The sequence below is a fragment of the Lates calcarifer genome, linkage group LG3 (assembly GCF_001640805.2).
Source record: "Lates calcarifer isolate ASB-BC8 linkage group LG3, TLL_Latcal_v3, whole genome shotgun sequence".
NCBI lineage: Eukaryota > Metazoa > Chordata > Actinopteri > Centropomidae > Lates > Lates calcarifer.
Window position 1 is genome coordinate 8,637,032 of NC_066835.1, and position 18,435 is coordinate 8,655,466.

An 18,435-nucleotide genomic window follows, 5' to 3' on the forward strand; every position below is an offset into this window, starting at 1 on the left:
TGGGGGGAGGAAGGTGAGGGGAAAAGCAGTGGTAGGAAAAGGAAGCAGATGTGGAAGAAGAGAGGGAGCAGGGCTGAGGGGTGAATGAGAGGGAGGGATAAGAGAAAGAAGCAGGAAAATTGAGGAAAGTGAACAGTGTGATAGAAAAACAGAAGAGAATACAGATGAGTTAAGGGGAGGTAGGGAAGGAAAGGAAGGAAGGAAAACATGAAGGAATGAATGAAAGAGAGACATGGAGAACAACAGAGATAGGAGAGGAAAATGAAAGAGGAAAAAGGAATGAAGGAAGGAAGGCAGAAAAAAGGAAGGGAAACAAAAGGGGGATGAATAAAAGAGAAGGTAAGGAAACAGGAAAGATGAAAAGAAGGAATGAAAATGGGGAAAGAGAGATGGAGATAGCAAGGAAAGAAGTAAAACAGGGAGGAAGAAAGGAAGGGAAGAAGGGAAATAGGGAGGAGAGGAAAGGAGCAAGGAGGGGAAGGAAATGGGGAAGGAGGAAGGAAAAAGAGTATATAGAGGAGGGAAAAAGAATGAAGAAAACGGGGAAGAGAGAGAAAGAAGGATGGAAAGAATGAAAACAGGGAGGAGGAATGTAAGAAGACAGAAAACACGAAGCAGAGAATAAAGGAAAGTTAACAAGGATAAGAGAAGGATGGAAAACAAAGAGAAGCGGGAAAGGGGAGGAAAAAATGAACGGAAGGGGGGAGAGAAGAAAAGAGGCAGGAAATAAGAAAAAGACAGACGTCAGACAGGAGAGGAGAAACACAGACAGGGAGGCAGTTATGAGGAAATACAAGACAATGACAAAGGGTTTTGATATAGTTGGAGTGAGAAATCTAGAAACGGAGGGCGTGAAGGAGAGAGGGAGGGAGGGAGGGAGGTAATGACTGAAATAATGAAGAGAAGGAGTGGACTGAGAGACAGGAGGAGAGAGAGAGCCAGAGAGGAGGAGAGTAAGAACAGTCACGACTGCCTCTCCATCAGCTGCGGTTTAATTGAGCAGCGTTCACAGTTCACAATGACCATAATGAATATTTTATCACTGCTTAAGGGGCATTAACACTAACGGGGTACTTAGCTTCGTCCTGTATGTGTCAAGAGAACAAGAAACAGCTGTCACAGCCGCTTCATCCAAACCCTGAAATTTACTAAAAGCAGTGAGAGTGATTATGTTTCATAAATAATAATGATAGACTGTAAACAGCACTATTCTGTTTATTCACTGTCCCCTTAAACATATTTGTGCTTTGCATTAGTCATTAGTGATTAGTTTTAAAAGTATCTCAAGCTTCATCTCTTCTTTATAGGAAGTTTTCACATTGTGGCCGAAACAGTCGATGACCAGAAGACCAGTTGTGCTCTTAACATTTTAATTTCAACGTCCTCTGACAAGTTGGTGGCAACAGTTAATTAGTGAGGAGACGTTCATTTCAATGTAAAAACTGAACATAAAGCTTGTTGTCCGTTCGGTTTATTTCCAGCTGCCTTCATGTTCTGTGTTGTAACATGCGGTTGAGAGGAGCTTTAAGAAGTAGACGAAGCTGAGCTGCCAACAGCCACAGTTGGCAGAAGCCTACACTGCCATGATGTTAAATGACGGTGGTACGACACTTTTGATGCCAGTTTCATTTCCTCGTGTTGGCCTCAGCTGAAGCTCCCTGGATGCAGTATAAAGACAAAGAGTCAAGTTAAGAGCATGGCAGCAATTCAAACCACACTTTCAGTCAGTGGTTGGAAGAACAAAATTAATATTGGTAGCATAACCATGTTTAATAAATCATTTATTATGACTATAGAGATCATTTTTAATTCATAAGAGCAGCTTTTGGGTTGCCAGGTTGTGAAAAAATGCTATGGCTGACATTTATTTTTCTATCATGAAACTTGGTCCTTTTAGCTTTTTACTTCAAAAGTAGATCATTGAACCACTTACTTTCTGGAAAATACTGTAGCACATTTGAAACATTATCCATTTCTTTAAAATATATTTCAGTGAGATTTAGAAGAACAAATTTACATGAGAAGAACTGAAGTAGAATAAAATGTTATGGCTATGATTGGATGGAAACAGGAATTAGCAGGTGGAGTTTAAAGATAGCAGGAAAACTCCTTGTGACACAGATGGCACGTCCTACTGACTGAACTTTTGCCAAGCTTCATTAACATTTACAACTGCAGACATTTTTATTTTTAATATCCCTCAATTAAAGACATTTATAATAGCAAATTCCTATCTTTTCCTGTTAGCTGTCCTATTAGAAAGGTACAAATCTGACTTTCTTAGCATGTGATGAGTTAATGACATTAGTTTCAACTACCAACTTCTTTTCTTGTGACTGCAGAGACAGATCAGAGGACAGGGTCTCTGTTTCTCACCTCCTCTGGAGATGGCAGAGATTCAGTCTAGCTTCCACATCAGCAGCACAGATGCTTGCTGACATGAGGGCTTGCAACAAGTCTCAAACAGACAGGTGGTCTCCCTAATGCCTCAGCATCACACTGTTCCAAAACCTTTCACACACTCTCCAAACAGAGCACTCCCTCGGAAACTCCTCATTAATGGAAGATCTGAAACATGTTGCTGGTGAAATACGAGTCTGCATTAGAGACTCAGAGTTGCTATCTCCAACCCCTTTTAGCAACGTGTATGTAAACATTATGCTATGATCCTGTTTCTCACCTCTTGTGTCCATATCTCTCTCTCTGTGCAGGCAAAGGTGACCTAATCGGGGCAAACCTGTCCTTAGATGACCGAGTGATAAAAACCAACGCGGACGTGAAAGCCCTGACCTACTGCGACCTGCAGTGTATCAACCTGAAGGGACTGTACGAGGTGTTGGACCTCTACCCAGAATACTCCCACCACTTCGTCCAGGACATCCAGCAGGACCTCACATACAACCTGAGGGAAGGACATGAGACACACGTGAGTCCATCCAAATGGTTTTAAAGTCCCCCTCCACTAAAAATGTGTTTTTCTTTATGGTAGTTTTGAATGAGCTTCACAGTGCAGACTGATATATGTGCAGAATCTGACACCTGCTGAAAAGATGGAAAATATGTGCTCACCTTAAATCTGAGTTTCACACTCTTCATTAATGACATGATTTTGTGGCATCACAGCTAGTGTGTAAGCCAGTTGCGGTCGAGTATGAAATGTACATGAGTGTGATATGGACACTTGAAACCTCCACTGCAGTGGTGGTGGGTGGTTTTCAACTAGACAATTTAACTGTAATAGACACAAATCATCATCCAAAGCAATGTATTTCTGTGTCTTACATGTCTCGAGGGGATTTGTATGAATTCTCTCAGATACTGATTTATTATGTAACTAAGGGTCACCATTTTCAGTTTTTACACATTTTCTCCAAAAACTAAGCAGAAGTAGCAGCTTTAAAACCTATTTTCACCCTGATTATTGGTAAACTGATAAACTGGTGCTTCTAAAACCCTTTTTTAATCTGATTGTCTCTTTTGTTTTGATAATTCAAATAAACCCCCTATAACTTTCAGGTTGTTTTGTTTGTATTTGAAAAACACTTAAATTCACTAAGTGTAACCCAAAGCAGTACAGCTCAAGACAAGCACTCAATACACACTCACCACTTTCTCTCTATGATGAATTAAGGTACTGTAATGATATGTGAGAATGACTGATGGGTTGAGTAAGAGGAAAGAGGAAAACAAGAAGGGCTGGAGTTTGGAGGGAAAGAATTGGACTTGGACTTGGCTTTAAAATAAGAAAAGGGTGTGTGTGTGAGAGAGAGAGAGAGAAAGAGGGCAAAAATAGCCAAAGCTCTGCTGCTGTAATTACAGCCAGGTGTGTCTGTCTCTTCTACCCAAACACCACTGGCCCACTTACACACACACACATACACACATTCATACTACCTGCCGCAGGGTTTTTAGGTGAAGGTAATGTGCAGAGGGGCAGCCCAAATCGCAGGACTGAGGAGAGTTTGAATGGAGACAGAGGGAAGGAGGCAGCTCAGGGTGTGTTTGTGGCTGAGATGTTGAGATTGCTGTTTGGGTATTACTGCACTGTATATGAGCACAACACTCAAGTATCAGGGCATTAAGGTGAGTTATTTTCCATCATTGCATCACCGCAAGCCATACAGTCATGTGTTATTTTCTTGTGCTCACTTTAGAAAATAATCTACTGCCGAGCCTTTGGAAATAGCTTCTCTGTAAATTAAAACAGAGAAAAGAAAGGCCACATCTTGATTGCTCTTTCCTGCAGTTCATTTACTGTGCATTTCCTGTCTGGCTCTCTTCCAGGTTAAGGCCAGGCTGTCCACAACAGCTCTAGATACTCAGGTACTGCAAGACAAGCACTCTCTCTCACACACATACACAAACACTGATTGATGATTTACAATCTAAAGGTAATATGCCCCTCTTTGAGACAGGTACCATTTACTCAAAGGACTTGCCTGATGATACTCGTCCTCACAACGTTTTAATCAGCCCACAATAGAAAGTGATGAAACTTAAATTAATGTGCAACCGCAGATCAATTTTTCCATTCTATGAAAAGCCTGCAGGGCGAGACCCAGCAGTAGACCTCCATCACTGATAATGGACTCAGTCAATCTTTTAGACTTAATGATTCTGATGACGAGATTTTTTTTTTCTTTGGTAGGGAGGTTGAGGGAGGGGAGAGATCAATTCAGCGCAGAATGTTTTAGCAGTTGTTAAACCACAGCTGAGCCAGAATAGAAGGCGATGAAATGATCTAAGTGCTGCTCTTTCGCCTTTGAGAATTGCAAATAACACAAATATAATCATCTGTAGTCAGATATTTCACGGCGAATCAATTCAGCCGCCAGAGTCATTAACTTCACGCCGGTGTTGTTTTCCTCCGAGAGGTGGGTCATAGGCCGCTGATCAATAGTTCACTGTGGGTCTTATTTCTGGTATTACCTCATTGTATCCTCATTTTACAGCTGATCAGCATCATAGCAAATGTTGCACAATTGCAGACCTTTAAAAAAAGAGGACACAGGCCTCTATGTTTATTAGGACAGATGTCAAAGTTCACTTGCTCCCTTTATGACTCTGCAGGTCACATTTGCAGCCTAAACTGTTGATCTGGTGCTTTTTTTGGTCAAAGTGATTGCTCTTGAATCCAGCTGAGTGTTGTGCTCCTTGCACTTACAAGTCATTAGTATATATGTATGTATTAATAACCCCTCTCTGTACAGATACAGCTTCAGCATCTTTAGAGAAAGTGGAAAAAATGGGGGATGGAAACATTTACTGTGACACAGAATACAGAGAATAGCTTTTTTCAGTCCTATGTAAATTTGACATCATCGTGGCTTCAGATGACTTAAATCAACATGAATAGATTTTAATTTTTATGTCAGTTCTCTGCATTTTTCATGGCTATGCAGTCTGCAAAAGTTCTCAGAATATCCACACTCCGTATTTGAAAGTTTCCTCAAATCAAAGGGGAATGATATTCGCTGCAACAGTTCCTTTCATATTTCCAGTCAGGGGTGAGAAGGAACGGGCGAGTGGTTCAGGGCCATCCGCCCATCATCGAGGCTCAGGAGGAACACGAAGACAACCATGAAGAAGAGGAGGAGGAGGAAGATGAGGCCATGTCTGTGTCTCTGTCATTGGAGCGGAACCGAGTTGTGAACCTCAGGGACTCCGGTGGGAAGTCTCTACTGGGCCAACCCAGCCAGAAGACCACAGGACAGAGCTCCAAGAGGTCTCGGAGGAAGATCCAGGAAATTACTCTCACCACTTTAGATCCTTCCAACCTCAGCCCCAGGTGAGTTTGATCGCCATTGATTTGTCTGTCTGCCTGTGTGGGCCTGTATCTCTGGGACTCTGTGTGTTATGTCTATTCTTGTCATTCTTTAGCACAGTGGATGTGGTACAAACTAGGGCCAAGTCAAAAGTGAGAAACAATATTTGTGTGACCTTTCATTGTTTATTTAACCAAACTGGTCGCTTTGAAACAGAAGTTAGAGCTTCATTATCCTCCTCTGTAATGTGACCTGTTGGGAAGGATAGAGTTATAATGGGGGATTTAAATCAGAATGGTCAAAAAGGCTGCTGGCCACCACCCACATATCCCTCACCCACATTATTTGATCAGGAGCGGGAGGGTGACAGAGAAATGAACAAATTGGAGTATGCTCTTTTAAAAATGCAAAGGTTTTACCAATGTCCAAATACTCACCTTTAACCAATCATATTTCATTCAACTAGTCACCCCAATGTAGATATTTTCAGGGCGGTTTTGATCAATTTATGGGCCTGGATCCAAGATGACCAGGGGAATATTATAGTGTTTTATAATAGGAGAAAAGAGTGATTATTTTTTGACATCTATTTGGCAAATATTGAGATAACTGAACAACTGACACATGGACACAACATTAGAACTTGCATGTAGCTTTGAATTAGCTGTATACAAACAGGAAATGCTTAGCTTAGCTTAGCATAAAGACTGGAAACAGTGGTTAACAGGCTAACTAGGCTGGCTAGTGTGCAGTAAATGTAATGTGCTGATCAGTGAGCTGTGCTGTAGAGGTTGGTGGATTTTTTCTGGCCTGTTTCCAGTCTTTATGCTAAGCTAAGCTAGCAGTTTCCTAGCTCCAGCCTCACAGTTAGCATACATGGGAGCACAATGTCAAACTATTCCTTCAAGACCATGAAAACATGTTGTTTATGGACAGTGTTACAATAACCAAAAATCTAACACCAGATATAATGTCACATAAGAACAGTATTATATTTACTACCAACATATTTAATATCCATATTGTTTTTTGAATATCTGACGGTGATCACATAATCCTTTCTCTCCCTGCAGGATCGTGGACGGTACTGAAGACAGTGAGGGGACAGAGAGTTCCTTGGCCTTCTCTTTCTCCACCGCCCAAGGATGTCCTGTCAATGAACCAACCAGTGCCTCGGCAACAGCCACAGGTCCTCACATCCTCATCTGTGCACATCAGTTTAACTCTCAAATACCTAAAACCTAATACCATTTACAATCCCTCCAACTTCCCAAATCCTGGGTAGTGAGAACTGTTCAGAGCTGTTGTATAATGAGGATGATTAATGTGACTTTGCAGTTTCTGTCACTGCCTAGAGTATTTATTAGCTGCCTCCATGCACTGACTGCTGGGTGCAGATTCGTACTTCTCGTTTGGCGCTCAAAGTGCTTTGTAACTTGCTAATTTGTGTCACAGATATGCTGCAGATCAGCACAGCAGAGTTAGCAGTGAAAGCAGAGGAGACCAGGGGACAACTGCGACATCTTGATCAGCAGGTAGGACTATTTTTGTATATGTTTGTGTTTGTGTGTGGTGAGAGAAAGAGAGACAGACAGAGAGAGTGAGAGAGACAGACAGGTGGGCTCAGGTAAGCACATGCCATATGGCCATGTCAGCATGTCAGGCACAAGACAGGTGATAGGATTGAGAGAAGTAATGAACCAAGAAAAGATGAAAAAAATAAGATCAGGAAATCCAGTTTCTTTTGTATTTTCCATGCCAAGACTTAATAGATCTGCTGTGCCTTGTCAGTGGCATTCTCAAGTATCATATTTGGATATTTTATTCGCTTAAGGGCTCTGTTGCCCAGCTTGAAATAATCTGTTCACACACACATACACACACATGCGCAGACAGCCTCTTGTGCTGTATCCTATGGTTTTGATTGGCGGGTGGCTAAATTGACATTAGACTTTTGGCAGGTGAGGAAGAATGTTCGCTTCCTCTCGCTGAGCCTCAGTCTAGGATGATAAGAAAAAGAATGACGAAATAAGAAGAAGGTAGAGAGTCGAAAGAGAAAAGGCGGAGGACAAAGAGGACAAAGAAGGAAGAGATAAAGGAGAGCATGGAAAACAGTGGCACAGCACCTTCACACTTATACACATTGGCTATGTTGTCCTTTCACTGTCTCTGTGGGTTACCGGTGTTTGACAGGAAGTCTCGCAGCATGGTCTTGTAGGTTGTTAATCCTCACTTGCATCCATCCACACCGATCACCATAGGAGATGAAAAGGGAGGGGGTTTGTCGAAACCCTATCTGCTCTCCACAAACACATACACAAATGTCAGATGAGGACATTGTATAATATGTGGCATGTAGGATACTATCAAAATGTCTGCAGAAAAGGATTTATTGTTGAAGAACACTTAAAGTCATGGTACAGGTTTTTAAAATCCAAATCAGCATGGGCCTCTTGAGACTGACCATTTTGCACAGTATACTGCAGTAATCCAAGGGGTGTATTTTTCACCTTGTCTACCTCAGCTAATGGGTGACAGTACCTCTGAATAGCAAAACATGAATTTCAATTTTCAACATGAGAAATGGCCATCTGAACCAAACCCTGACAAGGTTAATTTCTGTGCTGATTCTGTCCAGAACCACACATAGGTGGCAACATTTTAATGGCTTACAAATTGTGTGAACGCAGCGATAAAACAAGCTCTGCCTCGATCTGTGACCTCTTTCCTTTGCCCCTCGACCTTAAGCTATGTCAGTACATCTCAAGGGTTTATTCTAGTGTGAGACAAATGACACATTAATAGGACTGAATAGAGGCCTAACACGGTGACCTTTGTACCACGATGAGGAAATCATAATGTACAGCTACACAAGAGGGCCGGAACAATCAGAGCATTTCCTGAATTCTCTGAGTAATTGCACTTATAATTACGAGAACAGGCTAGAAACACACTACAACATGATACACACATGCACCACAGGCACACTTGAGGATGAGACATGGATTCACACAAACAAGAACAGCAGTGGTGACCTACTTTAGTAAATGATCGGTAAGCAGTAAAACCAGATACTGAAAGCTGAGAATAGAAAATATTTGAACTGTTACTTAAAAGCAGAAATAACACTCATATTTTTTGCCACTTTGGGGCAGTAGAGCAACATCTGGAGCTGTGTTTCTGACCACCACTAACTCTCTTTTAGCTCCGTGTTTTGTCTCCACCAACTCCTGAGTGAAGCATTTAGCTGTTTAGTAGCTAAATACTCCACTATGTTCACAAGTCAGTTGCTAACTTAGTTGGTCTCCTGTTTTGTGCTGAGCAGGCAGTGTACAGGCAGTGTAGATTTAGCTGAGCTTTTTTGCCAGGGATAACGAAACAAGCTTGATGAGAGTGGTGAGGCTGAACCGACACATTTAAGTTGCAAGCCATAAAACCAAAACAGTGAGCTGAAAGGCACTTTAACACCACGCAGAGCTGAGGGGAACCGCAGAGTCGAGTGACAGTTATCTGCAAGTTGGTCACTATGAATAACCGCTTTCACATTCACCATTGTTAAAAAATATGGATTAGTGTAACTTTAAGGCAAGGAGAACACTTGATTGAATAAAACAAGGAGGCTCAATTTTGCTAATTTATATAAAACACTAAATAACTAAGAGTAAATAATCTTACAAATTAAAATTAGATTAATATGTGTGCATGATGTAGAGTGTGTTGCAGCAAACAAAACAGTGAGCAAAGGAAGGCATACTATATTTGTCTATTTTATAATCAACCAGGCAATCCAGTGGGCAATCAGGATTTCAGTCATCAGGTGATATCTAATATAGCAGATTATTTACTCATTATATCAGTATAACAGACTATTCATGTGCTGTAATACACCCCTGAAAGAGTTACTTAGACTAAGATGATTATTGTAATGGCTATACTCATGGTAAAGTTAAGAATAAGCATAGCATAATTCACGTTCATGGTTATTAGTGACATTTTTAGTTTAACATATGCCTTTATCTGCAGTGGGCTCTGGTCATCTATTGCTGCTGTTTTGTCTGATGGTTGTCTCTGAGGTGGGAGTAGTGGAATCATGTTGACAGCGTGTCAGATTGGACTGTCCTGTCGCTCTCAGCTTTTCTATTTTTATCAGAGAGTTTAGATCCAGGCTTTTATCAGCCACTCCAGAGATGGGAGAAAAAGTGGAGGGAAAATATTTTGTTTTTGATCTACCATACTGACAATAGTCAGTATGGTAAATCAAAAAGTTAGAAAACAACAACAACAAAAAAAAAGATTAAATGTGCAGTTGTACTATTAACTGAAGTCTGGCTAATAGAAAGATTATTGGTACATATTTGGGATAAGCAAATGCACATATGTCCATATGTGTTGTATGTATGTCCACAACGTGTGTCCATGCAACTGAGAGGAAACTCCTAGGTTGCTTTGGTCTGTCATGATCACAGTATATTCATGTTCACAGCCTGATCACCTCTTGGCGTATTCACACGGTGAGCGGAGCAGTTCCCACCTGGAGTTGTGTGTCCTGCTGAGGGCTGATGTTCATCCAGTGGCAGTGATGTGTGTGATGAATGGTCATGAGTGCTTTGACTGGCAGAAGCAGATGGCACATTGGCAGAGCTTCACGGTTGTGCCCTCTGTGGACACGCCACGTGCAGAGAGCAACTAATCACCAGCCCCCTCTCTCACACCTTCATCAGCGTGATGACCAATTATAGCAGCACGATGGTGCATGTAAAACTGCAGGCAGGGGACAGGAATATTTTGACCCAAAACGACTGACCTGAAAATACCAAATTCATGATGATGTACTGTATATCCTGGGGCTTTTTGTTCCTGGTAATTACATAAGGGTTTCCTAGAAAGTTTGTCTTTATTACATCTACATGGCAGTGACACCTCTTTGAGCTTAAGCAACAAGAGGCATATTGAATATTAAATCACAAAGCCACAAGTCACCCAGGCCTGAGTGAGGAGCTTGACTCATTCTCTTTTTTATTGTAGATAATAAGTGAGAAGTGTGGATCATCAATTACTGTTAGATGGAGTATATTGAGACTTAAGATAATATAATTAAGATAAGATAATTTGCCACCTTTTGACTGTTTGCAATTAGCCTTAAGGATAGGTTCATAGTTAAAACCTTAAAATACACAGCAGGTACCCCCATGTGCACTGAAACTGTTTTTCTTGTTCATACTGACCATTAAAATAGTGCTCCAATTTAGCATTGCACTGCTGTAACAGTCAGACTCAGGATAGAGAGATTTTGTTTTGTTTTGCTATGTTTTTTTGAATCAGTGCAGCAGGCCCAGAGATGCTGTCTTTTTTTATTCCAGACACTGTTCTTCCTTGTCAAAACCTGGCACCTGCATTACCCACATTGACACTAAAGTGTTGGCAGGTTGGCCAGATATTTGGGGTGCTAGTTGCTAGTAGCTGCTATTGTAGCCTCAAACAAAGATGAGGGGTTGGCTAAAGAGGTCTGGTAAACTCACTTCTTTCTAAAAGCACAACCCCAGATTTTTTTTTCATTTACAAACTAGATTTCAGACTTAACTTAATTATCAGACTTGATCCCACTTCACCTGGAACCACAAAAGACTTTAAACAACTTCTTTTACATACACAACAGCATAACTCCCAAGATCTGTGAACACACTTTGATGTGTAAAATCAGCTGAGTTCCCTTTTAAGAGATCCCTCCTAGCATGCTTCTAGTGATAGGAGGACAAAATCTATAGTCTCTGTTTCCTGTAAAACATACACATCAGTTAATGAGATTCAGCAGCCAACCAAATCTCTGTGACTGCTGAGGCCTCATATTAACTTGAGATACACCAAGGAATGTATTTTTACACAGGAGAACTGTGGAATTTGCCCCCGTCTCTTCTACTAGAAGCATGTTAGGCATCATAATGAGCTGTAAGTCTCCATGTGGTGTACCATATTTTTTGCCTCTAGTGGTTAAATGGATGAGGCATTTCTTTCTTTTTGAAATCAAAGATAGTTTGTGTTTATGTCTGCAGGTGAGCACCCTGGGGAGAGAAGTGGCTGACCTTGGACGAGTCATGAAGAGAATGGCTCAACTCATGGAGACCCTCTTGTCGTCAGTGCCACCACCTCCAGTGGTCTGCCCAACGCACTACTCGCCGGTGCACCACACGTACCTGCCCCACCCTAACCCTCCTCAGTCTTACCCTTCACCATCTCAAACTGCCTCTGTTTGGACAGACACGCCCATGTCACTGCCCTCCTCCCCCCTCACAGTCCCCCTGCAACACAGTGCTATATGCCACATGGACCCCCTCACACACAGACCCCAGGATCTCCAGCTGGGGTACCCGGCTAACCCCAGCTCAACTCCACCTCCGACCCCCAACTCATCAGCCCTTCAATTACAGCCTCACATGCCTTCCTCGCCTCTCAGCTCACCAGAGATTTCCCACTACACAGACGGGGCTTGCAGCTCCATCAGGTCACGGGTGCACAGTCCGCCTCCGCAGGACGGGGGAGATGAGGGCCCTCATCAGAGCTCTGGGTGCCCTCCTCAAATTGGACTAGAGGGGACCTACCACAAGCCTACCGGGGGTTTGTAGCAGCCCTCCATCTGAACTCTGCAGGACTTTTTCCAGGACATTTTTTTGGGATATGTTCCTGAACTGATCAACCAGGGGTGTCCCCCCACCCCCACGCCCATATCACTGCAGGACATTTGCAGGGACGCAACTCAGATTCCTTTTGTTTTAAAGGCACGTGTTTTAAAAATCCAGTTGCATGAAAACAAGTACAGAAGGTTTAGGTGTGTTAGCTTTACCTTATAGAAACGTAGTGATGTTAGAGAGGATGTAGAGGTTTGGGTCAGCTGCAGAGCAGTGTGATGGCAGCTCTGTGGGTACAGCTCACCTCCAACCCACAACCCACCCACTTTGAGGCTCCTTCAGAGAGCAACAGCAGGGATTATGCCATAATGGATGACAAGAGGGGGTTATGGTGGAGGAGGAGGAGGAGGAGGGTTCTTTCTGTCCTGTCTTTTCTTGCTCCTGGCTAGAGATGGTCGGCTGGGTTGGTCAGAGGAAAAGAAAGCATCATGAATAGTGGTGTTGGGCTTTGGAGACAAGGAGGGGAGGGGATTGGGGCAGTTAATAGTTTCTCCCAACCCCCTACCTATCTCTGCCATTTCCTCTCCTTTTAACCCTTCTTTCCTTGCTCAGTCAACCCGTGCCTGATGCTCTGGATTTCCTGGACCAGTGCGTGGCTGGTTGGAGCTGGTTGTATTGGGAGCACAGGATGGTGTGAGCGGAGACATGGGACGTATTGTGCTCTTTACCGCTGCCCCTCAGGGAATGGGGGGCAGAGGGGTAGAGGATGGAAGAAGTTGGCTATAGAAGTGATGGGGGGGTGGGGGCGGGGGGAGTGTGTTAGGCCTCGGGCAGCACAGCCCCTGCTGTCGTCTGTCACACTGAGCACAGGGACTCTTTCTCCCTCTCCGTTTCTCTTTTCCGCTCTTTCTCTCCATACACCTACCACTCTCTCTCTCTCCTTCCTTCTCCCTCCTTCTTTCTCTTTCTCTCTGCATGCCTTTACATGGAGCCTTTTGAGTAGTGCCTGTAGACACACATTAACATGCTGCATGTCACCCTGTGGAAATCCAGCTTGCCATTTATCTATCTATTTAAAGGAAACACGGTTCATTCTTTTAATAGCTGAACCTGGCATTTACTGATGCATATTTATTGGATGTGGGCTCAGTTTTAAACAACTGGGCAATTTTTAGGAACAAGGTAGTCGCCCCTGTTGTGAAGTGGCCTGGAGCAAACCACCAATACTAAATTGGTTCACGATCCACAATATAAGCCGTTTTCCCCAAATCGTCACCCAGGGTTACCAACTCTTGAGATCCATTTTCTCAGCTCTTTCTGAGCGAAGGCAATATTCCCACATAAAAGCACAATAAGGAAATAAAGACGCTTTTATATTTCTATGAATGTATCAATACTAAAGATGTATTTTTTTACCTCAAAGAATGCAAGAGTGTGGGATGGCAGTAAGTGATGCTACTGTATCTGAGGTTATGGCAGCAGTGCTGTTTGCTGGTACCAGCCAATGCAATCCTAAACCAGGAAAAAAGAGGTCATAACTCTCGGCCCGACAGATCTACTGTTCTCTTTTGGATTCATGTAGGTTTGACTCTGCTTCTCTGCAAATGGAATGTACTGTAATCAAACTTCTTTTTTTCCCTTAACATTTTGATATTTATTAGATACAAAAAAACCTGTTATGCTAATAAACGACAAATATGACTGTTATGTCCTGACTTTTTGTTTTTGTGCAGCGTTCATGGAAGCATTTCAAGTCAAGTCAAGTCAAATTTTATTTATATAGCGCCAATTCACAACAGAAGTTATCTCGAGGCACTATACATATAGAGCAGGTCTAGACCGTACTCTTTATCTTATAAGATTTACAGAGAAAACCCAACAGATCCCACCATGAGCAAACACTAGGCGACTGTGGCAAGGAAAAACTTCCTTTTAAGAGGCAGAAACCTCAAGCAGAACCGGACTCAAGGTGGGCGGCCATTTGCCTCGACCGGTTGGGTTTAGACAGAAAGAGAGGGGGGTGGGGGGATGGGGTAGGAGAAAGACAACATTGCAGATACACAGACTAAGGTCAAAATGTAAATAGTAGTAGTAGTAATAATAATAATAATAATAATAATAATAATAATATATATAATTATTATTACAGCTAAAGGAATAATAATGACAATTTGTCAAAGCTGGACAGATGTTATCACAGGTCATCTCATTCAGAAAATCCAAATATACAGAGTATTTACAGCCTCACAGCCCACAAGTACAGAGCATTGATTGATGGCTGTTGAAGGCCTTTATTTAGCTCAGTTATTGGGTTTTGGTAGTCAGTTGATAAAATGTCCTGATAACAGACTTTTCATGCACTTTCATTTCACAGTAAAATTTATTTAGTGATCTTAAAAACAAAACTTTTGAATTTAGAACCGAGCCCTTTCAATGTAAAGACTGATTTTCAATTAGCTCAATTTCATGGCCATGGCAAAGAATGAAAAACAAATGTTGGCTGCAAGCTTATTTGTACTTTGAATGTGATGGTTTTTGTGATATTCTGCTAAAATCCACATTAAATAATGGGATAATACATGTACTTCAGTTTCACCAAACATGGTACAGGTACAAACATGTAACTTTACTACATCCGTCTTAGCAGCACTATCAAGCTGCTCATAGGCACAACCATGCTTTGAGCTACGTGCTAATGTCAGCAGGCTAATATGCTCACAATGGCAACATTAACACTGATGTTCAGCAGGTTTAATGTTTCAAGTACAGCTGAGGCAGCTGAGGCTGATGGGAATGTTATTAGTTTTGCAGGTGTTAAAACAAAAAGTGTAAACCTTTTGGCCTGATGATGATGTTAGTGGAAACATTTGGGAAACCACTAAGTTATTAAAATTCATATTGAGGGAGTTATGAGTTATGAGTTATGTGTGCAGAACTGTATGGAAATCCATCCAATAACATTAAGATATTTCAGTCTGGACCAAAGTGGTGAACTGACCGATGGCGCCATCCCTATGCTGCATGGCCAAAAAAACGCACATCATTATTATGAATTAGAATTAATTTTTAGACGTGACAGAAAAGCACAAGCAGACGCCTTCAAGCATCTGAGCCTGGCTCAGGTGTTTAAAATGTCCAAAGTACAATTTGTTGTTTGGTTCATACAAGCAAGAATGAATGCTTGTTCCCAAACATGCTGTATATTCATGTTCCCAAAAACACACAAAGTTAATAACCCATGCAAGACTGTCCTCGTTCTGTTTATAATAGTATGTATTTGCTTTGTATGCACGTGTGTATATGTGTGTGTGTCTGCCTTTTGTTGGCTGCTGCTACGGTTCATCTGAGGTGAAAGCGCAGCAGTCATCATGTCCCACTGGTGACGTAGCCGGGGGATGAAAACTGAGTAAGTATGCGTGCTGGGGATCATATTGACACACCTGTCATCGTAAGTCCAGCTGCTCTCACCTGCAGGAGGTACCGCTCTGCTGCTTGTGTTTGTGTTTTGGGGAAGTTAGGAGTGAGGGGAATACTGGATTACACATGGGTTCAGCAGGGATGCAGGTGAGACAGTGGCAGTGAGATAAAAGCGCAACCATGTTGTGGTGTGTTATGTTTCTGCATGTGTGTAAATGTTTTTATAGAAATGTAATTAAATACACGTGTGGTCACAACATTCCCCACTTAGACGATTTCTTGTGTGTTTTACTGAGAGGGTGCTCGCAGGTGGGTGGGAGTGTGTTTGAGAATGATTATTTGTGTATTTAGCAGCACCTCCAGCACATCTGTGTTATTTAGCCCCAGGTCTCGAAGACCCATCCATATTTAATGGTGTACAGACAATCCCATCCTGGCTGTTTATGCATCATTTTATCCACCTGCTAGCGAACTCATCTTTTATTCACTGCTTTCCCACTTTATCTGTCATTAGCAAACTCAGGCCCATCTGCCTTCCTCCTTTGTGTCCGCGCTTTCTTCTTTCCCACCACTTATGATTTTCGATTAAAGTTGAGTCTGACTCAGAGGACAAGGAGAGAATGGTGGAAAAAAGCTCTACAAGGAGAAAATGGCTGTGAAAAGAGGTGAGATATGAACTGATCTGATACCTGAAGATTCACTTTTTATACTTAACATATAAATAAGTCTGTGTTTCATATTCACTCTCTCGCTGTGGGTCCATGTATGTGTTTAATCCACTCGATTCACATTGTTTGATGATGGCCCTGACCCAAATACAGCAACTATTCATCCCTGTCCACTCTTTTCATCTGAACACACACAGAAATGCAGTGTTAGCACGCACACATACACACACACTCACTCTTCCATTCAAATGAGCACTTTATCCCTGTGAAAAGAGCCTCTTCACTTGTCCCTCGCCCCAGATTTCAGCACTGAAAAACACCATCACTGTGCAAGAGGTGAGGACTTTCTCTCTCAGGTAATAAAAATCTGTCCATTTTGCTCCTTTCATCTCAACGGACATAATGGAGATATGTTGAAATCTGCTCGCTGTGTCTTCCCATTCAGCCCCCTCTGAGCTCTGATAGGCTGGTTTCCTCAAAAAAAAAAAAAAAAAAAGGCCAAGCTGTGAGCTGGACCAAAGAGACATTATGTTTGTGTTTGAATGTGTGTGGTCTGATGTTCTTGTACAGCAAGTGTCTGTGCCTATGTGCATATATAAGTGTGTATGTCCACATGTAAAATACGGATAAAGCTTTCCACACAAGGGCTTTACATTCATCTGTTCCACTCTGCAGGAGACAGCGGCTGCTGCTGCACACTCAAACAGTTATATTTGCATTGGTGTGAAGCGTGTGGGGGGGGGCTTTGCAGGACATCTTGTGTGTTTGATAAATGAGTCTGAGCTGCTCCCCTGGGTGCTATGGTACAAGTGGTAGTGGTGGGAGGGGTGGCAGAACAATGCGCATGTCAGAAGTAGGAGATTAATGGTGGCTTCTTCTCATAGAGGTGTAGGACTGACCATGCTCATCAGGTGAGGATACTGGAACGGCTGCTAAATTACCTCTTTTGTCCAAGAGTAGTCTGGCATTTTTTAAGCTGCAGATAGAAGGATCATCACAATGTAGAGCCCTTGGTAAATAGTTGTCTCCCATTGTGTTGATGTAACAGTGATGTAAGGATCCCTCGTTGAAAAGTCTGGACTAAAATGCTCAGGCATTTATAGAAAAAGACTGTCTATGAACACCTGGCTGCATTTTACCCTTTAAAACCCTGTTTGACAGCTGTACATGATGTACCTCGCCATGCTGTTGTGAGGTGGTGTGTTTTTCTAGGGATAACGAGCCAAAAATTGACATTACAAAATACAGCTTCCTCCTTTTAGCTATGTAATCAGAGACTATTTCATAACCCGAGATGTCAGCTAAAACATTTAACTACCTGGTAAGATAGGCTGTCTCAGGATGTGTTTCCTGTATGTGAGCCGCAGTTACTTTTCTGGCCATTTGTTTGACACCAACTGAGACGTAACCATAACTTACAACTATAAGTTCCAAATCTCATCTCATTTTATGGCTGGTTTATGCATACCTTTTATATGGTTCCATCATACAAGCAGAGAGGTGGGTAATCTTAATTTATTATCTTATTTACTCTTGGTCAGGATATAGCCAAATAGCCCATTTTTGCTGATGGATTATCAACACTCAAAACCTGTGTATTCAAAACCATTTATTGAACTGTTTTAAAGTCTTTACCTTTGTTGGGATGACAGCTTTGGGTTTTTACATCCAATTGATCTTCAGAGTTACTTAAGTTTTTTAACTATTTTTACAAGTGGCAGTGGTGATGGCCACATATACTTTTCTGGTTTGTGTTTGGTTTTTAACCTATACTGTATGCTGTCCATGTCTGTGCTTTTGGCTGATCTTTTAAGCTATTTGGTAGATTAAATAGTACAAAGATGAAACTTTCTGCTTTTAGTCCTTTTTGCCAGACCAGCTTCTGTAACATTTCTCTGTTTGGAACTCACCGAACAGCCTGAAGGAACTCTCCAAATATTAAACTGCCCATTGCCCATTGTG

The 18,435-nt window shown here is 42.1% G+C and overlaps 1 protein-coding gene across 1 annotated transcript in view; it reads left to right on the forward strand.

Annotated features, from left to right (window-relative positions):
• kcnh8 (potassium voltage-gated channel, subfamily H (eag-related), member 8) overlaps window positions 1-14,095 on the forward strand; it is a 46,866-nt gene extending 32,771 nt beyond the window's left edge. The window contains exons 11-16 of the mRNA XM_018666668.2: window positions 2,712-2,926; window positions 4,285-4,323; window positions 5,502-5,788; window positions 6,839-6,954; window positions 7,221-7,300; window positions 11,816-14,095. Of these exons, the coding sequence (XP_018522184.1) occupies window positions 2,712-2,926; window positions 4,285-4,323; window positions 5,502-5,788; window positions 6,839-6,954; window positions 7,221-7,300; window positions 11,816-12,385 (1,307 nt within the window). The 3' untranslated portion in view covers window positions 12,386-14,095. The remainder of the gene's footprint in view (window positions 1-2,711; window positions 2,927-4,284; window positions 4,324-5,501; window positions 5,789-6,838; window positions 6,955-7,220; window positions 7,301-11,815) is intronic.
• Window positions 14,096-18,435: the final 4,340 nt, after the last annotated feature.